Here is a 23,836-nt window from a genome sequence, read left to right on the forward strand (position 1 = left end):
CAAATCACTTCCCTTCCCCACATTTTTGTGCTGACTTGCAGGATGGCCATCCCACACCAGTGGCGAACAAAAAGCAAGACTCTGTCCCTGGAGGTTTTCAAGAAAAGGGTAGATGTAGCACTGAGAAACATGGTTAGTGGGCATGGGGGGGGTGAGTCGATGGTTGGACCGGATGATCGTAGTGGTCTCCATTCTTTCTATGACTGCTACCTTCACCAGGCAGTGCTTGAGCTGAAGCAAACTTCTTGAGTTGGTTATTTTCCATGGAGAAACACACAAAATGGAAACCATTCTTGTAAAAGAGAAGGGAAAATCATTACCCTGCACAGGCCCTGCACGCAGATGTCATTGGTATCAGGGCCACAGGGAGTCCCATCAATGACACGGTCCCGCAGCTGGTAGTAGGCGGTGTTCCCCGCCACGCGGCAGAACAGCTTGCAACGATCCTTCATCAGGACTGGGAAGGGAGAAAGACCAGGAGCACGTTACCCAAATGCCACTGCCCAGCAGGCACCCAGAAGGCGGCACCGTGCCCCTGGCACTTACTTCCACTGTACTTGGGCACCCAGCGCACATTTGTGGGCAGCCCATTGATGTTGAAGTGCTTCCCATCGAAGTCGGCGCACTGCTCATCCCGGAAATCCTTCTTCAGCTTCGAGCACGGTTCAGTGTTGCAGGATTTAAATTTCATTCGACGTCCCACGCAGTATTTCCCACCGTTTTTAGGTCTGCGGGAACAAAGAAAGAAGCTGTGGAAGGTGATGCTCAAAAGGGATGAACAAAGAGAGTATTTGCTCTCCAGTGAATACAGCTGTAGTGGGAGAAGACAGAAGAACATCTTCCTTGCCAGAGAGAACTTAGCTTCACGCTTAGGGACGTGGGTTAGTGGGCATGGCAGGGACGGGTTGATGGTTGGACTGGATTATCTTAATGACCTTCTCCAATTCAAATGATTCTCTTCCCATAATGTGGGTCCACCCCCCCATAACACCCTACTGGTCCCCATACATTTGATGTTACTTAGCTGAACAGAGACAGAAATCCTCACATCCTGCTAACTAACAAGCTACTACAACTGATATCAACTTTTCAGCATCCTTAAGTGCAGGCACATTAACCACCCATCAGGCTCAGCAGTGTCTTTTCTCTCACAAAGAACAGTTCCTCTACTTGCGACTCAAGTAGCAGAATTTCTGTCCACAAAGGGACATCCTGACCATCTCAGGATACAGCACATGGGGAAATGTGCTAGCAGCAGCACACACCAGACCTCGGGGAGACAGAAACATGCATATGGGAAGTTAACAGGATTCGTCATTTTTTGCTTTGAAAGCGTTTATACTGCAGTAGGAAGCTGCAGTCTGACAAAGCCTTTACATTATGCAATCTCTTCAGCGTTGAGAGCTGGAGCACCGCATTTCAAAACAGCCCCAAACCACTCTGACAATTTTTGGGTGTTTGTAAACCAGTGTTGCTTTTCACAGAGGCTGAGTAAACAAAGAGTTGCCCCTCAGAAATAAATCAGCCTCACAGAACATTGATCTTCAGTGTCGTGAAGAAATAATACTAGATTCTTCAGCATTGTGTGGTATTTCTATGAATAATCAACAATATACCACAGAGATGGAAAGGAGCAATGCACACATAGGAACCTCCTTGTTCTGGCCTCAGTTTGGCTCATCTCAGAATCATCTATTTTATCAGCTAATGAATTCTAGCACTGCTCCCCATACAAACACCCGTTTTCAAGCTAGACATCTCCTTAACAGCACCTTAGGGAGCCCTGGGGCCTGAACACACTCATGTTCCAGCACAGCTCCCAGCACAGGTGGATCCCTTGGAAGGACCAACATGTAGACATGATCTGACTCATGTCCACAGACAGCACTCATCCATGCAGAGAAGCATCCCCACATGCAGGGCTCCTGGCACTAATATCTCAAGATAAACTCCCTTTCCCCTGTAATACTGCAGCTATGCCTTGCTCTACATGCCATGCTGCAGCCAGCAGCTCCTCCAGGGCCATCCAGCCCTGAGTTCCCAGGGGCAGCCCTGGTGGGACAGGTCTGTTCTGGTGAGTGAACAGATTCCTTAAGCCCATACCCAAACAGTCTGCTTCCTTTTCGGGGCTCAGAGTTTCCTACAGGACTGCAAAGTGCCCTTCAACATAGGTGCCAGAGGAGGGTAGAGAAAAGGCTGAGTCAAGAACTGCAGCCTTTTCTTCTGTATCTTGGCATGGGGGGCTCGTTTTAGACTGCCACATCCAGCATAATATTTTATTGGCATGCAAGATATAACCCCAGGTCCTGGAGCAGCCAGAATATATATACCTTTGAATATAAAAGATCTGAAAACCATTTCAGATCTTATTCCAGGCTGTTTTTGCTGCCTTCAACAGAGCAGGAAAAAGAAAGATGAGACCTGCTCTGTATACTTCCGAAGTTCTTTGAAAAACAAGAGAGGCAGTGAGAGCACCCAGCAGCACCTCTCCATGTTTTATTCCTTCTTCGTTCACTTGCATCACCCCAGCAGGCCCACGTTAAGGGAAGGACGTGGTGGGAGAGCATGTATGGTACCAGACTATAGGGACAATACAACAGGTTTGGCACAAAGCTGTGTGCACGGCACTGTGGCTGACGGAGCTATAAGACAAATGGAATTTTAAAATCCCCCTGTTAGCCTTTAGGATAAAGGCGATTTTCTAGCAGAAAAGCTATCCGTCCAAATGGAAGCTGCCCTGGAAACCATGAATATGTCCCACTGATGACATGTAATGTTTGGCTGCACAACTTTTTCTGTACATGAAAAGTACTTATTTTGTGTCTCCATGGCTAACAGAAGACTGTATGGCATGTGCTGACTCAGCACGGCATGATAAACACTCCTTCACGCTTGTGCATTTCTTAGCATCACTTAAATTAAGGGGCTGGAGTCCAGCTCCCTTGGCCTCACCCCTTCTCTTCCTTTTTGGTGCTTGAGCTAAGCCAGCCGTCTTGTCACTCTGCCTCTGCAGGCATGAGCTCTCCTTTCTCCCACCAGCCCTTCCCATGGCCAGCCCCAAAGGCTTGCAGCAGATTTCACAGAGGGATGCAAAAGCTGTTGCATCACTAATAGCAATTCCCTTGGCAATAAGCTGCCTGACACCAAAGGTGAGACACAGTGAACCAGGTTGGCCTTTTTAAGCTCCTTCCTTAGCCAGACCCATCTGTTCTCCATCACCCCACTGTGTGCCCCTTACAAGAGCCTGGGAAGTGCTGTGCCCACGCCTTCTTGTTCTCGGGGCCAAAAGGATGCAGCGAAACAGCAAACTCACACAGCTACAGTTTGTGCAAACGCTCTGCTTTCATACCAGTTGCTCAACCAATTATTAATATTTCAGGCCACACATTCTTTTCCTTGAAGCCCATGGCCAAATTCCCTGCCGTTCCACATGGGTCAAGATTTAGCAATTCAGGCTGATGACAAACATTTTTGAGCATCATTTTCTAATGGGGCATAGATTTCTACAGAGATTTTGCTAGTCTGCTCCAGCTGAAACATACCAGGATAAAGGATCAGCTGCAAATGTAGTCAAAAGCTGCAAAACCAGCCAGAGCAGGAATAGGATAGTAGAAAGGTCTAGAAAGGGTCTGGCCTGTAGGAACAGCTGCAAAAGCAGTCGGAGCAGGGCTAAAATGGTGAAAAATGGATACAAACCACAGCCCATCTTGACCCTAGACTCCTCTGATCGTTAGGAGAAGAAAAACACCATCAGGATTAAGTGGGAAAACAGGAGGTAATAAACTAATGCAGACGTGACAGCTCTTTCCTTTCCCCCTCTCCCATTCTGGTGCACTTTATCCATGACTCAACCTCACCCCCACATCTAGGCACTTACTCAGGCCGGTTGCACTCCCGGATGGCCGTCTTGATGCCGCCACCACAGGTTCTTGAGCACGTCCCAAAAGGGCTCCAGGTGCCCCAGGCTCCATCCACCACCGGCGCCTCGCGCTCCTTGGGCACACACATCCCATAACGGCAGTGCTGCGGGCAGAGATGGGGAAGTTTTGCATGGCTTTGCCATTATGAGTCATAGAATCAAAGGATAGTTTGGGTTGGAAGGGACTTTTAAGATCACCTAGTTCCAACCTCCCTGCTATAGGCAGGGATGCCTTCCTCTAGACTGGGTTGCTCACAGTTCCATCCAGCCTGGCTTTGAATGCTTCCAGGGAGGGGAATGCCAGCAATCAGCCCAAGACTCGAAATGCAAGAACTATTTTGCAGTGAAAAAGCAAACCTGGACTTATTTTTATTATCATTTTGATTAAAAAAAATGACAGAGAAGCAAAGGCAATATGCAGAGTCTACGGCAGTGATTTATGGGAGGATGACCGACAGTAACAACATCTACCAAATATTCCCTGCTTGCTGGGGCCGAACAGCACGGCAGTGCTCACAGCACTTTGGAAAAGCTGCTTATCCAATTTCCTGGAGAGCAGCAGGAACCACAAAGTGTCAGGAGAGGAGACAGACAAAAGGGAAATAACAGAGAAAACACAAGCCTCCTCACAGCTGTGCAGAGCCCAGGACAGAGGAGGGAAAGGAAGCTTCCCAATCCAAAGGGCAAATTAAGAAAGAAAAATGAATTCCTCAATCCAAAGTTTTTTTTTGTTTTTTTTTTTAATTTTTTTTTTTTATTTTTATTTTTTACTCAGCCATAACCTGGAACTTGCCAAGGTCTGGTCTGCACTTGTGTTTTCCAGCTATAATTCTTGTTTTCTTTCATTTGTGAAACTGGTTTAAATTATCTCAGCAAGCCCCTGTCCCTGGTTTGTATGTTGTAAATGGTGCCTCCTTGGAGTGTGTCTGCTAGCACAACTGCACAGACAGGGATGACCTAGAGGAGAGACATGTTCTGGCCCTGCTGAACAAAATGGATGGATGGAAGAATGGGGTTTCACTCTCACTAAGCAGCTCTTGTTAATGCAGATTCACTCCCAGAGATATGCTGACCTGATAACAGATGCCCAAATTTTTGCAATTACATGAAGCTCAAACATTGCTGATGGCTCACAAATTAGATTAGGTTAGAGAGTTAAAGGAGAAAACACACAGATGCATCACTAAAACATGTCCATGCTTTAGTTCCTCCCACCAGAAGCTGCTCAGACTCTGAAACAGCTGACGATCATTATGGAAGAGGGTCAAATTTACTGATGTGCTGCATTTTTCCAGCTCCTTCACTAATGCCAAAAGGTTCCACTGTGAAACACCATGAGCTCACCCTCTTCTTTTAGACTTCAGGGGAACCTATCTGGAAAACAGCAAATTTAGAGGGCTGAGAACTGCAGATGGGGACCCCATGTCAGCCCCAAAGAGATCTAACAGCCATCACCAGCATACAGAAACACATGATATAAATACAGCAGTGCTGTCCCAGAGAAGAACTTCTTGCAGACACGTTGATGCTCACAGCTAAATATATAACCACAGTCATGCTTGGCACCACTGACCCAGAGAAGATGACCGAATAGCTAACTACTGAATGCACACAGCTATTGAACTGTGATATGACCTATACATTTCCCATCCTGTGATTGAGAATTAACCAGGAAATCACCTACATCTCTTGATTCTATTCAAAACTGGGAGTTTGGAATTGATAGCAAATCAAGGGTGTTAAAAAATAAAAAAGAAAAAAAAAAAGAAAAGAAAAGAAAGAAAAAGAGCAGATGTTTTAAATAAGCAGCAAGATTATCTTATGGAAACGCAATGGTGTTTCTTGGAACCACGCTGTGAATAGTCTGGCTGTGCAGCCTTCATGCCTTTTGTATTTCAAAAATAATTTTATGTTGAATTACAACAGAAAACTAAAAAGTCTGCCAGGGCCCTCTCTCCTATGAGCTTACAGATCAGACAATGAAGGGAATAAAAGAGTTTTTGTCTGGAGCAAGTTCAAAATAACTTAAACGGACACAGAGTTGAACAGGAGAGCAATGGCAGGGACAGGAGACACTAACAGACTTTCCTTTCCTTTGTCTTCTCGCAGGAGTCTTAGATAATTCACCAAATCCAGCTCCCATCCATGGGCTGACTCCGTCTGAATAGATTAGCAGGGGGCAGACAAGTGCTGTGAAGCTTCATGCATGCATAACACATACGCTACCTGCTGCCCATAAGGCAGGAGACAGAAATGATTACCCTCCGTCTACTCTTCTTTTACCATTCTTCAAACAACCCCAGAACCCACAAGAGATAGAGGTCCAAGTTTATAACCCTCTTTGTTTTCTTTCTTTGTGGCACAGTGATTTATCTCTAACCCGTAATGCATCAGTGCTGTGAAAACATGCAAACCATCATGAATGGTATTCACCCAAACTCCAGGCTGGGCTCATTGCTTGGGTTACTGGTATCACATTCAGTGTCCTCACATGCAAAATATGCATAAGCTAATGCTCTCGTGTTGTTTTAGTACTCCTGATTTAAGAATAAATTTAGAGCCTGATTATATCACCATCCCAGCTATTTTTGCTAGATTTGTCTTAGCTATTCAGGCTACCTCGTTTCCAAAGATATCTCCATAAAAAAGGCATGGTATTTTCTCCATCTGCCAACCCACATATCATGGACTTTAAACATGTAGGCTTGAGGCGAGGCATTAGTCAGCAAGCAGCAGTTTGATGGGGCTCCTGGCCGCAGCAGAGTACCAAAATAGTGATTTATTCCAAGGAAAAGCACTCCAGAATCACACCTCGGCACTTCACAAGCCCAAGAAAACACTTATGAGGAGAGAGTTAATGATGATCCAAACCTTAAGCTTGAATTAGATCAACACAAAGATACAAGAATTACTCCATAAAGCCCTTTTATTGAGTACATTCAAATGCCTAAACATAATTGGATTGTGTTGTTTTTTCTTAAGAGGCCCTTCGGTTCTCAGTTAAGAAGTTCAGGTCACATTTGTCTAAATTCGCCTAGCCTTGTCAGATTGGCTAAATTTGTGGAGTAAAATGTTTTCCAGCGCATAGGCTTTAAGATCCACACAGATGCACTCAGCCTCCCAGCGAACACACACTAAACGTGCTCAACTGCAGATGCTTGAACATCACTCTGGGCCATCTCTGAAGGTAACGTGTCCGAAGAAGACTGCAGCCCAGTTTTTGGAATTTCAAAACAAAATCGTTATTTCTGAGATTTCAGTGGCAAACAGAGCCCAACCTCGCACACAGAGAAGTTGATGACACAAGGTCTTCTCAAGAAGTGAAGGGACACAAGAAGTCAGAGGAAATCCTTGGATAAAAAAGGTTTACCTTGATTCTTAAAATAGGGGAGATTTTACATCAAAGCAGTAAATACTGGTGAGCCACTGGCTCCAAAGAATAGCATAGGAGTAGGATTTCCAACCACATCTCTAATGCACAACCTCAGCAACAAAAACAGTTGTATTGACTGCTCTTTTCCATGAAAAAGGAACGCAAATTGATACATTTGGCCCACTGTCTTGAGTGAGATCAGTCAAGTTGGTTGAACAAATGACTTTTCAGATCCATAGCTTTTATAGAAAATTATATCTAAGATAACATCTAAGATACATTTTAATTAAAATACACTTCAAGGACTATGAATTAAGATGTTGAGTCTTTCTAGGCAATGAAACTCTTCATCATTAACAGTCACAAAAGCAAACTTTTAAGGCATGCTTTTTAGAATAATGGCACGCTTCTTATTAGAGCTGGATGGAAAAACCTTTTCTTCAGACAAAAATGAGGGAAACCAGTTAGAGGTTTTCTTCAAAAAATGTAAGTATCTCAATAAAAAATAATAATTCTTTTCCAACTATTTTTCTTGAGATCTGCATAACTGAAAACTAAATACTCATTGTAGAAACCACAATGCTACTTGGAAGCTAACACTGCACATGGAAATTGAAAGTTTCTATGAATTATTGCCAGAACTGTTCCACAATGAAAATGTCAACCAGTTCTATATTTTACTCTGAAGTTGCCAAGATGAGAAGCCAGTTGGCAAATTTATGTTAAGCAAAATTACTAATTACTCACATCACATAGGAAATTTCTAATAAAAGCATTGGGAAACTTTGCAGAAGTTTTGCTCAAGAGTTCACTCAAGGGCATTAACTTAAGAAAATAAGAATACCAAAAAGAATACCTGTTTTAAACAAAGTTATGCCGTGCAGTGCATTTTAATCATATTATTGGGATATTTGATTGATACACTTAGCCTGACCCCCAGGAAATGCAAACCACCAGGTGTTACAGACCTTTCCAGGCTCACACTCTGTTCCGTCAGCCCAAGGCGTGTGCTGGGTACGACATCCCTTGTGTGCACCATCAATGTTAATGCACCAAAGTCGCCGACACTGCATCTGCTTAAGATATCGAAAACATCAAAATATGAATAAATTCTTCTTATTATGTGCCACATGCCCTACAAGATTGATGACCCTTCATGAAATTAACCCCCTAAGATCCATCACTTAATCACAAGCTTGACAGTAACTTCATGGCTAGCCCCATCTCTGCAGCCAGGGAAACAAAGGACCAGCTGGTGGGAGCAGCCTTCACATCAGCCCCTTACCCTCTTCACCCAACCCTGGGCAGACTAATTATGCTCTGGCAACATCAGAAAGACCAAAGTGTAGAAGTGCACTTACCATATATGGACACACTTGGGATCCGGGTCCAAAAATTAACTCACATTGTTTATTGACATCATAAATGAGCCCCGGGAGCTGCTGAGGCAAAGCGTAAGTTCTTGATGTAGGCTCATCAAGCAGACATTCCCCATAGCCAGTGCTACAACACAGAGAAGAAAAATGGCGTTAAACAGGAGATGATGAGACTGCAATCCATTGGTGTTCATCTGAACTGGCCTCAGGGCAGATGGGCACCAGAATTCCCAAGCTGAACAGCTTTTGCAGGCTCCACACAGGAGCATGGGAATCTGCTTCCCCATTCACCATCCTCTCCTCGTGTTGTGCTAAAACTTTCTACCACAGTGCAGCCAGCTACCCTCACAAAAGCATGTCTGAGCGTATACCACATGCATTTGGTTTCTGAGTGAGTCTTAGAACAGATTTAGAACAAAAATAACTGATCAGCACCCAAAGGATTGAGCCTAAGGTTTTTTTTTTGCCATGGCACCACTGTGGGTCTTGTTCTGCTTCCCATCACAGCTCATGGGAAGGCATCATGGCAAAGTGGGTGATCCCTGTGCATCAAGCTGACCCGAGGGTTCCTTCAACAGTGTCTCCATGATGGTCTAGTGCCAGGGGATTAGCTTGACCTCCAGAGCAGAAAGGCAGATTCAATCTGCTTCCTAAAAATGTAGCTCCGTATCTGGGCCACAGGGCTTGGAAAACTCACTCTTCAGGTTAGAGGAGAACACACATTCCTTAAAAGCAACATCCATGGGGGAAGACTTATTCCTTCCCTTAGACAGGCCAGTCCTTGCCAGCTTATCACGAGGCTGAACTGGCAGGGACTGGATGCCAGGGCTGCATTCCTGTTCTATGTAAAGGATGTGTGCACACACAAATCCCTCTTATTTCCTCCAAACACTGCACACCAGGATTTTACGTTAACTGAAGAACCCCATGGGATACAGGCACACACAAAAAACACCCCCCACCCCCCAAAAAAAGGGAAAGCCTTACTCCAGAAACTCAGTGATGTATTTCCTACTGCATTTTGACCACATCCAGGGATTGGTGTAGAAGTTCAGTGTTGGTGCCATGACGTGCTGTTGATTTTTACCTCCATCTTCTTTGCACTTATGATTGTCATCATGTGGCATATTAAATCTAAGAGATACACAACAGTGACAAATTCAATTGAAGAAAAGATAAAGAGCAAGTATCCAGCATAGAAAAGCAATAGTGTGAACTAAGTAAACCCAACAGATTTTCATAGATTCCCTGCAAATAGGCATTACAGAATAAAAGTATTAACATTCACATATTCATAGTCATCAGCAAACACAACTGAAATGCTCTCAGAACATTTGCATTCCTAGCACTGGCCTGCAGCACTCTGCTAAGCTCTCCACTGCCCATGTTCAGCCAAGACAAGTCCCTTGGGAGCTCAGAGTAACACAACTGCAGCTGTGGTTTCTTTTCCAGCTGATGGTCCAGACCCCGTCACCACCTTCACAAAAATGGCAAGTTCTCTGGAACTGAGCCAAAAAGCCAAATGTAAGTCCCCAAAAGAGAGGGATGACTCGAGCCCACTGGCAACCAGAGCCCAAAGTCCCTCGTGTACATGGGCTGCATCCCATGCAGGCTGTAAAATGGGCTGCAATGGGGACAGACTTGGCTCCTACGCTTTATGTGGCAGGTTTACAAAATGCCATCGAGTATCAGCACGAACTCGCATGAAGTTTGCAGCACATGATGTTTTGAAGAATGTTGCAAATATGCGACGGAGACAGAACGGCTTAAACTGCTTTGCTGTTTGAAGTAGAAAAGGGGAAATGACCCAGTGTGATCCTGTGCCTGAAGGCCGGGGAGTTTATATCCCATTAAGATTACCTCCAGTGAACCACCTTGCCTCTGCCCCCTACAAAAGAGCAAAGAGGCATTTCCTGCTTGGGAGTGCTGCTAACCCCCCAGCAGCACTGAGGCAATGTTAGTGAGGGAATTAGCCACTGCTTAGGTGTGAGGAAAGCAAAGCCTTGGGGAACTTTGTCAGGAAATCTCATTTAAACAAATACTACTGATGTTAAAAATAGAACATCTGAAGCAGAAGCCCTCCATGCAGAAAAGGGGAGTGTAAAACAATGAGCGATTTCTTCTTGAGTACTCATCCATCCCACACCTACAGGCTTCCGCTGCAAACCAGGCGTGAGGTGGCTTTGGACTGAACCAGCTTCCCAACAGGGCCCTATCTGGGGGTAAAAGACTATGTGAGCTAAAATAATTGTCTCATTACTCACTCTCAAAGTCAAGAGAATTTCCACTGGAGGAGGTGAATCTTGAATGACAGCACCTCTGCTGGGCATACCCACTAGAGTGAGATTTTCCTTAGTGAAATGGCTCAGCAGGTGGCTCAGGCTCATTTATACATCCCAACCAGCTGCCAGATGTCCTGGGTAAATCCCTCCCCTTTGCATAACTGCTGTGCTATGCTTGCATCCCTTGCATGGATCCTCCCCAAGGTACTCAGCACGTCCCAGTCTTGGCCGAAAAGCCAGCTTGTCCTCATGGCTGAGACACCATGGCTGCAGAAGTTCCTACTGACATTTGCATGTAGAAACAACATATTACAAGATATTACAAGACAAGAAGATATTTTGTTAGCTCTCCTCCCTGCTTAGGAGTTTTGTGTGATACTGTCAAATCCTCCTTCCCAAAACACGGATCTGTTGGTTTTGCAGCTCTCAGATAAACTCTGTAGCACTCCACTACCTCCAAGACACATCACAGCTTAATCTTCCTAGGCAGTACACCTTCTACCCAAGTACATTCATCTCCTCTCAAATAATTAGGCTCAGTGGGTACCAAGTCCTAGCCTGGCTGGCAAGCCTCAGCTAACATGAATCTTAAGCTATTTAAATGTAAATGTATTTACATAAAACATACACATGGCCAAGTTCATGTGCTATTGTGAAAGCAGTGCTCAGCCCGTTATCTTCGCTAATTGAACAGCTCCTGTAGGGATCACAGACAGTGCCCAGCTCTGCCAGACCTAGAAGAGAACACAGAGATTTACAACAGAAAAAGAAACACTGCCCATAGTTCAGCACAAGCAACTAACACTGTTTTTAAATTACAAAGAAAAGGGTTTTTTTCCTTACCCAGAGTATCACACTTGTCATGCGCTCTACATATATCCTGTCTGAAAGCAGAACAGACCTGACATATTAATTTTCAATGAAGCAGTGAGTTAAGGCACAAGGACAATAATAAAAACATTCATAAGCACTTCTTGGTCATCCACCAAACCTCCTCATGCTGTTGTGTCATATCATTCAGCAGAAATCAAAACCAGCTCCTTCCCAGCCAGAGGGTTTCATCACACCTTGAAACTTGGTCAGTCCCCAGGCAGTCCTGAACTTGTCATCCACCACTATGGTGGACATGTTATCCCAATTATGCTCATAATTACACTGCTTTTCACAACAAATGCATGTCATTACACTCACACTGAAAACTAAATGTTTCACACAGCTAGAGCTATGTAACAGCCACAGACATGTGGCTGGCCATGGTCTTCGTGAGACTATTCACCATACCTGGTGACAAGCACAGCTGTATCGTGCTGCAGGTGACTTCCTTCAGGGTGGTTCTGGGATTGCTGCCACTGGCAAAAGTTTTTTAAAGTTGTCTGGGCATTGTAGGATATTGCAGGACCATCCTAGTAAGCAACAGACATAAAGCAGGTATTCAGTCATTCAGCAAAAGGCTCACTACAAATGCCACTGTCAAACAGAAGGAGAAGAAAACCACTTCCATTACCTGCTCATTATGTATCACAACCAACTTCACAATAACAATATTAATTAAATTTCCAATGCTTGGGTCTTTGTAGATGGAAGCCACCTGTTTTAAGAAAAAATATTCAATGTTATTCAAGAAGCACGTAAGACAACGCATGCATGCTTTCTACTCTGCAACGATATTTCTCCTGAGCTGCTCTTCTGTCCATTGATCAAGACTGTCATAAATGACTTATTTTCTCAGGTGCATTGAATAGGATGAAAATCCCTGCAGTGACATGACTAGGTTGGATAGTCACCTCCAGTAACTACGTGTCTGTAGAGCTGCCTGTCTGAGAACAGCATCCTTCTGCCATTAGCTACAAAAATGCTTCCCTACAGCCTGGAAAGCCAATCCTAGAAACACAGCTAAGACCAAGGTGTTCACAGGCTCTCTCTCTTTTAAACAGCAAGAGAATTGAGGCAAGCACGTAACACAGTAGCATCCATCCCTGGGAAGGCATGGTCCCCAAAGCACATTTTAAATTCAGCTGCTATTTCTCATGGGCCTAAATAAACAGAAGGGTTCAATCTGTGGATTGTAGGGCCAGTGATGCTTCTTGTGCTGCCCAGGGTTCAGAAAGCAGGAAGGAAATGGGATGGAATGGGTATGAGAAGGTAGGTAACTCCAAATAGTGTTTCCCAGCCAAGCTTAACTCTAATCTTGGCATTATCTCCATACCTAGCTAAGGCAAACTGGTGGTATCACACAAAAACTCAGCCCGAAGTAAGACCTTTGGCCACAGTGGGAGAATCTCTCTGCCCAGCTGAATACTTACTATTGACATTAACGTTAGGACATAGTGCTGCAGATTAGCCCCATGGTAGGCAACCATCCTGCTGTCAGCCACCACCATCACTTCCACAAATCGGGGGTAGGAGAGGAACCGCTTTGTTCTTCTGTGGCTCTTCTTCTCACTGACATTCCCTGTCTCATTGCTATCTGCAGAAAACGGATTCACTTCCAGGCTGTGTTTCAACATTTCCGTGTCAGATAATAAGCTGCTTTCTACCCATTGTTTTCTCCAGTGTTTCCGCTTGTTCTTTTTATGACTATGTTCATGATCTACGATTAAAAAGCAGACAAACATAAAGTACATTCTGGAGCAAATACAGATGATAATCCATGCATTGTATGTCACAACACCTATTTACTTCAACCAACCATTAAACAAACATGTTCTAAACAGCTAACCATAGCAGAAGCCCCACGTGGAAACCCACCAGGCTGTCCAAAATCTAAGGCTTTTGTTAACTTTTAAAGGCTTAGGTAACCTCACTGAAGCCAATGACACTGCAAGCAATGGTTTTCAGGCAGTGGGGCCACCACCGTAGGACCCAGGATGTGGTTGGACTCGTTTGCCCCAAGTCCAATGATGGTAATTAGCCACTACAGTGTGAGGATTCTGGGCACGTCCAAGGTGGCCAGGAAACCACAGGAAACAAAGGTTCAAATCCTGTATTTCTAGCTCAGGCATGAAGGACGGCAGGATTTGGCCTTCATAGTGAAGCAATTATATATGATTTATTTCTGTCTCTAACAATAACATGGCTGGGCTTCAATTCCCCCCCTTCCTTTATTATTCTGTGCTACAGGAATGGTAAAGGTCATCTAATAGCACAGCTGCCACTGGCTAAAGAATAGAATTCAGGAAGTTTCACATATACTGCTTTTGATATTCAATTAGGCCAAACATAAAAGCAGCCTGAAAATATATTCCATGCTGACACAAAGACGACAGAGTAAAGAGGGAGAACAGGCAAATAAAACATATGGAACATGTACAATTAAGATTTACCATCTGATTAGTGTGTAATTATAGCATTATTTAAATGTAAGAGCAAAATCAGTCTTTTTTGATGCCACTTAATTTTTAATCATTTCATCATAGGAAGTTGCTAATTGAATGTGATTCATCCACAAGAGTCTGTTCGCTTCTGCATTTAATATAAAGCCAGATCTGAACAACCCATCTAAGACTCCAGGCTACAGCCCTCACGGTCTTTGTAGCTTTAGTTTAATTTAGTCATGCTGGTGAAAAATATCCCGTTTCCTTATCTGACCTGCTGAGTAGGTTAGAGGAAGCATAATATTAGGGAACAAAGGAATATTCAATGTTCAAACAAGATTTAAATGATAAGAAAACTTCTTAGTTATTTTTGATGTGTAGTTTCCTTCTAGGATATTTGGTAATAATTTCCAAAAAAAGAACTATGAAATACAAACTGTAATATCATGGCAGGCAAAGGGGTTGGCTAACATCTACGCATCCAAAAAAACGTTATTTTTCCCCACATGTAAATAGACAATGGAGTATTTAAGAATTAAATTCCATTTACTCTGCACTAGCTAAGCTTTGTGAACTCCCCTTTTCTTGATATAGTCCAGACCACCTTAACACAGCAGAAAGTCCACAGTTATTCGAGTAAGAATTTGAGAAAGCCAATGGCATTTGTGGTTATAATTGGATTGCCCTAGTTCCTCTGCACTAATCAATGCCGTTGTGCTGGCAAGGTTTGCTCTCATGCTGGCACGGCTTCGTGGGCAACCGTGACATTATCCTGACTTCTGCAGTGCCAATCAGTGCGGGAAGCCAACTCTGCATACAAATAACTTATAGGTGAGAGGAAGACCAGATGGTGAACAAAGTGCTAACCTCAGCTCTTCACCCAGTCCCCTGCATGCTGTGTGCCTCCCCTCAGCGCCCTTGGCCAGTCGCTTTGATTTCCCTTGTAAACAACTAACTTCCAAAGGGGTCAGGTACTCGAGGAAGGAATGCATGAGGGACTGCAAGACGCTCAGCCCTCAGTGTGGAGGAATGCAAAAGAAGAGGGAAACATCAAGGACTCATGGTGGATGCACCTGTTACATTGGAGATATTTAAAGGATTAGTTCATTCTCATCAGGCTCGCGCTGCCCAGCACAGAGGAAAGCCACCTTTTTCCTAGTTGCAGAGGTCTTGCACAGTGCTGTACAATGTCAGTGTGCTCCCTCAATCCAACACACAACTCATCCCTCCAAAAGTGAACATATTTTTTCCATGTATGAAGCTACTCCAGCACTTACAGCGTGATATCTGGATACCAGTCATGTACAGCATGTTTGCCAAACTAGTTACTGTAAAACCAAGTGTAATTGAATGGGGATACCCTGCACGTAAAGCCCCTCCTGGACTTTGGTAGCAGTGAGTGTTATCTTCACCCATCTTGCGTATAACTGCACTCAGGGCTGGTGCACATTCACCTGTAAAAGATTAAACCCTAATGGCATGTACTGCTCTCAACCCATGCGTGAAAACTCCCACCAGCCTTACTGGGAGCTGCACACGGGACTGCCAGCACCTCATGTGCCTGATGCTGCTGATCTCTCACGCTGTTACGACGGCCACAACACAACAGAAATGCTTTTCCCGAATGGTGCAGCCTGCCGCAGTTTAATTAAGCATGAGTGAAAAACTCCCACGCCACACAAGAAAACTATAATTTTATGACGCCAGCTTCCTACCGCAACGCACAACACCAGAACAGGGTGTGATACTTTCCCACCTGGTTTTGCCTTTAATATATTAACAGAAATCAGGAAGCAAAACCGTTTGCTTGGCAAGCTCTCAGTCTTGGCTGATGACCTGAAAAACATCTACCTACACATGGCAGTGATTGAGTGGGTTTAAGTATCCAAACATTTTCTTTAATTTGCTGAAGAAACAAAACCCTAATGAGCAAAGAAACACTTCAAAACCACGCAAAGTACGGACCAATAATTCAAGTACAAAGCTAGCCTGTGCTCTCATTCAACAGCTAAAACTAATTTCCAAAGTGGTTAAAAATTGTTGGGATAATGTCCATTTTAATGCTTGCTTTTCTAAGGCCACACTCAGTAGTTGCACTGTTTTTAGACAAACCTGAAAGAATCTGTCTTTTTCTTCTTTTTTTTTTAAGCTTGGTTTCTTTCTTTTATTATGTGAAACTTAAAAAATACGTCCAATCCTGTGACATTCACTGTGAACAGGGATGTTCCTTCCTGGTGGCATCTTCCAACCCATGCTATTTATGCTGGCTTGCTCAAGAAGCCTCAGCCCAGAGTTCATGGAGTTGATTTACAGACGATCCCCACTGAGTAATGGTTACTGGATCCATCCTGAGGGAGAGGGCAGGGAAGATTCAGGCCCTACCCCAGTACTTTCCCTGCATGGAAGGGTGACAAGGCAGAGCCAGGGACTGCTTTTGAAATAGTAGCTATTGTTATGCTAAAACTAAAAATTAAAAGAAACAGCAATCAGCAGTTCTAATCCTTTCCATTTCTGCATTAACTTGTCCTTGGAATAGAAAGCAATTTGCACAATTAAATAAGACATGTGACAATGAAAGCAATTCCAGCTCAGCTCCAAGTTCATGAGAGCTGCACATAGCAAGGGAAGGAAAAAAAAAAAAAAAAAAAAAGAGAAAGCAGGAGAGGGAAAAATAATCTTGAGCTAATAACATTAATGACCACTCCCTGATAGAAAGGATTTTTAATGTGAATTTTGCTATTTCTGTACTGTACCATGCCTAGAACTGCTCTGATCCAGCCCTGCAGATGGTAACGCCACAGTCTGGAAGTTAATTATTTATTGCACACCTTCGTTAAGCAGATCAAGATTCAGCCAGGCTCCCTGCAGCAGCTTGCGCCGTCTGTCCCAAAGCCTTGGTACAAGCTCTGGCCACAGTCAGCTTGCCCAAATTTTCTGCCCAAAGTGGTTTCAACAGTGGCTGCTGAAGCCACTGCTATTGCTGCATCTATCGCATCCTCACTCTTACAGCAGCACAACCCAGAGCATAGCACAGCTCCCTTGGCTGCTGGCAGCTTCTTGTCCCACTGGGACAGCAGCCAGGGTGGAAGCGTGAGGCAAAGGGAAGTGAGCACCTTGCTTTGCTCTACTTCAATACTGTGATGCTTTGGGAGGACAAGTCCATTGCTTGGCATTTGTCATAAATTAAAACATGCAAAAGGCCAGCAAGCAACACTGCAGCTCCATAAGCAGTTTAGAAGAAGCAGAGCAGTCCCACCAGCCCACCCTACAGTCCTGCTAAGCCTCCCATCTTGTAGAGGAGGCCGAGAAAAAGACTTCAGCAGAGATGCTGAACCCAACCTTGGCATGATCCCACCTTTCTTCCTGCAGTGAGAACCAATCAATGTCCCATTGAAAGAAAAATGTGCTGTTTTTACACCATCCAAGCGCCAAAGACCACACATACTCTTGACATTTCCTTTCCTAATGATGTATGAGTATGAGAGAATGCATTCTGGCTTTAAAGAATTTTTCTCTGCCTAAGGTAGAAGTTGTACATGAAAGCTATCAATTTTGCACAGCAGACAGGAACTAGATTAATGAACAAACCAGTAAATTGCCTTTTGAAGGCACATGCAAGTTGAGCACATGGGGGAAAATGATTCAAGGTGATTTTACAGACAAAATAATTAAATAGCTGCATCTCACAACTGCAAGGCACAAAAGCACCACTGAACTGATACAAAATTGGTTTAAAGGACGGTTGATACAGTTATAGCACAGAAATTCACTGGTACCAGTTCCATAACCCACTGCTTCAGGAGTGCCAGCACACCTAGACACCAGCTGGGACTGCTGCCTTTGGGCTCACCAAATCTGCCAGCAGAGCTTCCAAAGATGCACTTGCTGGGCCTGGCTGCTGCCCTGAGTATCCAAGCCCTGTGCTCACTGCCTTGCTCTTTATGCAACATTCAACATATAAGACTCCTGTTTGGTGGCCACAGCAACAAAACAGATTCACATCTAGTGACACCTCAAACCATGCAGTACCAATCAACATCAGTGAGAAACATCACTGAGATCACCACATCTTTGTGCTGGCACACCATACAATGAGAGCAAATATCCCATTAGAAAGAAAGAAACTTGGCCTAGCAGTTGGCTACAGGGATGCTGTTAATGACAATACAGGCATGTGGGAAGAAAAGCTTCAGAACAGTTAGCATGTTTGTTTTCATTAGGATATGCCAGGGGGTAGAGATGGAAAATACCAAAGTAACAGCTCCCTGCCTCACCCACCCCTCTTCTTCAGCAGGCATCCACAGAGACAACGCAACAGTAGTTGCAGAATTGCAAGGACATCCCTTTTGATTCCAGGAGAATAACTTAACCATGTGGGAGTTGCAAAACAATAATCAACCAATACCAATGTGTCACAGCGCTGGTCTTCCACTGTTACAGAAACAACCTTTCTTGCCAAATAACAACAAAAGGCATGTACCCGGCTTACAACAAACACACTTACAAGTACAGGATCTGCATCAGTAATGGTGATCCGATTCTTTTATACTGAAGTCTGTTTAAGTCCTATTTCACTCACAGCGCAGTGGGATAGCACAAACATTACAGCCCGATCCCTTCCTTCCCCATCTCAGTATGGGAAAAGCTTGTGTCGGACATCCCAGGCCCATTTAACTAAGCACTAGTTGGCTGTTGCTGTGCTATTACCTCAATGGGAGGCCAGAAATAGAATTAATTACATTAGCATAAGGACCCGTGACATAACTCTCATTTGCTGTTTTCAGGAGGGAAGGAAACCTGAAATAATTACTCTCTTACTATAAATTACGGCTCACTTCCTTAAAGTGATAAACTTTTCAGAAGGAAAGAACGAAGTCAATGTATTACCCTGAAGCCAAACGCAGAGCTGACAGCTTAAACAGACTTTTGAAAGAGCTCAAGGATTGCTCAACCTGGAAGCAAAGGCTTAGGAAAACCTCCCTGCAGGTCTTCTGCAACCCCAGTTACGTGAGATCCAGCAGTACAGAACTTGCCTGAAGACCTGCCTGGAAACCAAAAAACTAGCATGTGAAATACTGCTGGATCACGGACTTGAAAACCAAAACAAGACCATGGCTGGAGGCAAGACAAACAGACCAAAAGAAACAGCAAAAATGTGAAGAGGCTTTATCCAAGTTGATGCAAAGTATCCAGGGTTCCAAGACTAGCAGGACTGTGAACACTGAGCCCTGTGGAAAAGACATTCAAGGTTTCCACCTGTATAAAATCAGAATGTAACATTTATAAATGCTCAACAGAATGCATGTGAGATGTTCCACTGCTGCCCTCCTCAGCCCCATCCCCCACCAGAGCCATTACTCACAATGAGCGCACACCTCACACCAGACACAGGCAGGAGATCCAACACTAACTCGCAACACAAGATGGGACAAAGCAAGGCTCTACCCATGGCACCCAGCTCCCACCATATCCCCCAGCCTCAGCACTGGGGTCATGGCAGCAGGATGTTTGCACTGTGGTCCACCAACGACCTCCCATGTCTCTCAGAAGAGGCAACAACCACCAGCAAGGGCTGAGTAGGTGGATGCTAATTATCACACGGGAATGAGGTTGCAGTCACCGAGTTGGCAGCACCATGCATGTGATCACCCAAGGCACAGGGTTGCACCTCTTTGCTTTGGTGACTCCTCAGTGCCGTGCTCAGTGGGAAGGGTTGTTAAAGTTACTACGAAAGAGTAATCTATTACAAATTACTCATTAATCGACCAAAAAAATCAGTGACATATTACCTATCATTCCTACGTCACGCTAGCTCGGCAGCAATATCTGGTTCATACTACTGATTTGTCTTATACGTATTACAGCCACTTTCTCAACACAGCTTACACGCACTTCTCTCCTCCTCCTTGCCCAAACCTGTACATGGGCCATGGGCTTCTGCCTGCAGAAGCCAAAAGCAAAATGCTCCCAAGAAAGCAAATTGACTATTTCAACACCTTATGACTAAATACCCAGCTGTGAATTTGGGACCCTCCTGTGTCCACTGCTGGCAGGTAATGGGATGTGCCAAGCCTGGAGACCGTGCCCAGTACAGGGCTTCTACCCCCTGAAAGCAAAGTCATTGGGCTTTCACGTCTCCCCTGACAGCACACTGGGCACAGCCAGCCCAGCTCAGGTATAACATCTGCCCTGTCCTGCTCTCCTCGGAGCCTGCATTGAGCATCTCACCACTGCAACACTCCTTGCTGGAAGGCCTGTGCCTTGGCTGCAGCCCTCTGGCTCTCCTCCAAAAAGAGGAAAAGCTCTAATCATCTTCCTACTAGTTTGGCACCCTCAGAATGTTATTGCTGCTTCTGCATGAGGAGTTTTGCCTGCAGTGGATATTCCTGTTTGAAGTGCTCTCATTAAGGAGCCGGGTCTTTGTGCAAGTTCCTTACTCCCTGCCCTGGAGCCCACATCCAACATCAGCCTGAGGATGGGCAGGGCTGGCCAGAAATGAAAGCCTTGGTAATAGCCAACGCTCACTGTACATGTAGTCCTTGATTTATTAATCTCAGCCACGGGTGGGTCTTCAATATAAAATAATGTTGAAAAATGAGGCATGAGCAGGGAGGCATTAGCTAACAAAGTTCTAGAGGAAACAGCAGAAATCAGAAGAGCAGAAATGCAAACACAGTGGGAGCAAAGTAGGAGCTGCCCAAAAGAGTTCACTAAGGAATCCTGCATGAGGGTCACAGTAAAAGCTACAAGGAATTTGCAAAGTTTGGAGGAATGAAACATCTGAGCTTGCAGCAAAAATGTCCAACTCTTGCATTTATACTGCTGGCCATGGGCAGCTGTAGTAGATGGGGCCCACCAGGTAGATGGAGGCCATGTCTGTCTCAGAACAAGGGGTGGTCAACAGGCAGGGTTACTCAGTTTAAAAAAAAAAGACAACAACAACATGAGAAATATGAGACCAAAAAAAAAAAAAAGAGAGAAGAAGACAGCAGAACTGAAGGTGTGCCTTCCGGGGAGGGTCTCGCCAGGCGGCACCCAGCAGGAGGTCACAGGGCCGGCTGGTCGCAGCCTCAGCATCCCACAGCACCCCAGGATGCGACTCCGTGCCTTTTATCATCCCAGTCAGATGGTTCCTCTGCAGAGCTTCAGGAAAGCTCTGCAGTCCAGCTCCGCAATGAGCAACTTCCTTCTCTTCTTTTTTTAGGATCAGAATATCTTTTCTCTTCCTCCCCCACCTCAAAAGGGCAGATATTAATAATATGGATCGGAAGAGCTTGCTATGGTGAAGCGATGGGTGGTAGCGGTGCTGCACCTAGTGACGTCACGCCGGCCGCCTGGCCAAGTCTTCATCCTGACAGAGCTGCTCAGGAAAGCACAGCTAATTATTCTGCCAGATCCTCGGCCAGATGACAAATTGATTCACGGTAGTAACTAAAAGAAGGGAAGGAGGAGAAATTGCACCATTTCCTATGACTGAAACGACATTACTCGTTACCCCAAGGAAAACTCTGTCCGAAGTGTTCGTTGCAGCTGCTGAGCTATACACCAGACGGCTGAAGTGCATTGCCAGGGGACCCTGCCGGTGTACTGTATGAATTTATGCATTTGGCATCCATCAGCTTTCAGAGGAGAAAAACCTTTTTCAGAACTTCCACAGAGTCCTGTATCTCAGGGTACCTACACAATTGTCAGAAGCTACTAATTCAAAATTTAACAAAATCAAATACCTGTTTTTCTAAGTTGACCTGAGGATGCTGAAAACAAAAAGCGACACAGAGAAGGTCTTTGGAAATGAAGCCTTTTACTCACTCTATCAGTCAGCTCACAAGGGACACTTTTCCTGAACACCACAAGCAGTCCACAGTTACATCATCATGGTAAGGGCACACAATATGTGGTTTATTAATCGTTTCCAGGAAGAACACCATCAGAAGGTCGTTGTTAATAGCCCCACTGCGTGGCAAGGTGATCTCCCATACTCGCTGTAGGGTGGGTACTTTGGACTTCCCTTGCATGAATTTCCTCTTTGAGCAAAAGAACACTCCCTTCCAAAGGCAGGGATGGCAGTAAGGAGAAGAGACGGAGGTGAGGAGGATGGGGTGGAAAGCAAGGCTATCATCACGGCTACCTGGAATTCTTACACCTGCATTTGGAAGGCAAAGACCTCCTCCTTCCACTACAGCAAACAACTGAAAACAGGAAGGAAAGAAAGACAAGCAAGAAGTAAAGTATTCTGGAAAAGAACATAGGTACACCATGAAGGTACTATCATGGATAGAGTATTACTCTTGTGAAGAGCAATATTTTTCTTCTATATGATATAGAGTGCTGTCCCTGCCTATAGCAGGGGAGCTGGAACTACCTGATCTTAAAGGTCCCTTCCAACCCAAACCATTCTATGATTCTATGACATAAGGAGGGAGTGGGGGAAGAAATACAGTGAGCTGTTATAACTACACAGAGTCAAGCAATTGCCCTCCCAGCTACCTTTCAATGAGTCCTGTGATCTGCTGCTCCGTTCCTCCAAGGGCTACTGATGAATTGTGCCAGATACCGTGTTTCTTTCCAACTGTTCTGAGTCTCCTGCATCTGATCTCAAAGAAGGGAGCAGAAACAGCTGGAAGAGAGAAACCAGAATGGCATAGTCCAGCAGCAACCCTTGGAAGAACAGACAACAACAGCCTTGTGAGGCACCATTGTCCCCCAGTACACGTTTGCACGTGGACATGTATCTACATGTCTTCTAAATGAAACACATGCCATTAGCACATCAGCTCTAAACTGTCACAAAGCACAGGAGCAACTAAACAGCATGGCCACAATCCACAGGTACAGGTGCCAAACCAGTCACACCTGCTAAATGCAAGCCAAATCCAGCACCACATTTCTCTTCCTGTGCTAATTTTGCTCCCTGAGGAACTCCAACTGCTCTGCAGCATGTGAGCGACTCTCAGCCCACGCAAGGGAAGCCAGTCAAGGTCTACTCTATTTAGGCTTTGCAGCTCCTGCAGATCGAGCTTCAGGCCAAAGGAAGAGGGAGAGACAGCAGGTGAAATGGGGCACTGAAGGAGTAAGCTTCTTCAGAGAGAACTTAGGTCCTTACTGCCAAAGGAGAGGATTAGTTGTGAAAATCAGGAAGTCAAGGAGGCAGAGAGCAGCAGGAGGCCACTGCAGATAATAGGGACAGTAGGAGCAAAGCTATTCCTCACCAAGGCACGTGAAGAGGAGATAAAAAGGCTTGTGCTCTTTCATATGTGCAAAGACTAGAAAGAGGTCAGGGAGATGGTGCTGGTGGAGGAAGGGCATAAGGAAAAAAAAAAAAGAAAGAGCTTTTGAAAATGAACCATGGAAAAGTGATTAATAAGGGCAGAACTGCCAGGGTTGGTGGTAGTACCTTTTCATTTTCACTATAAAGAAATAAGACATTGCAAATTGCAGCCAGGTCTGGCGAGTGGGGACACAGCAAGACCAAGACAGAACAATGTCATCAAAAGGACAGAAACAGAATTTCAGACAGAGAGCAAATCAGATTGGGATGGTTAGGAACTACATGGAGGTGGGAACAGAAAGCA

The 23,836-nt window shown here is 44.8% G+C and overlaps 1 protein-coding gene across 8 annotated transcripts in view; it reads right to left on the reverse strand.

Annotated features, from left to right (window-relative positions):
• Positions 1 to 23,836, reverse strand: part of ADAMTS9 (ADAM metallopeptidase with thrombospondin type 1 motif 9) — a 67,401-nt gene that overhangs the window by 38,927 nt on the left and 4,638 nt on the right. For 4 of the 8 annotated variants that reach the window (XR_014886483.1, XM_085236258.1, XM_010718675.4 and 1 more), the window contains exons 4-14: positions 13,254 to 13,540; positions 12,455 to 12,538; positions 12,232 to 12,353; positions 11,794 to 11,834; positions 11,579 to 11,684; positions 9,656 to 9,802; positions 8,654 to 8,795; positions 8,261 to 8,368; positions 3,878 to 4,023; positions 547 to 728; positions 321 to 457 (exon numbers count right to left, since the gene is read on the reverse strand). Coding sequence is in view for 7 of the 8 variants with exons in the window: in XM_085236258.1 (XP_085092384.1) it covers positions 321 to 457; positions 547 to 728; positions 3,878 to 4,023; positions 8,261 to 8,368; positions 8,654 to 8,795; positions 9,656 to 9,802; positions 11,579 to 11,684; positions 11,794 to 11,834; positions 12,232 to 12,353; positions 12,455 to 12,538; positions 13,254 to 13,540 (1,502 nt within the window). In the remaining variant the exon portion in view is untranslated. The other 4 variants (XM_031555613.2, XM_019620186.3, XM_085236260.1 and 1 more) reach the window with 4 other exon arrangements.

Source organism: Meleagris gallopavo, chromosome 14, assembly GCF_905368555.1.
Source record: "Meleagris gallopavo chromosome 14, MGAL_WU_HG_1.1, whole genome shotgun sequence".
Lineage (NCBI taxonomy): Eukaryota > Metazoa > Chordata > Aves > Galliformes > Phasianidae > Meleagris > Meleagris gallopavo.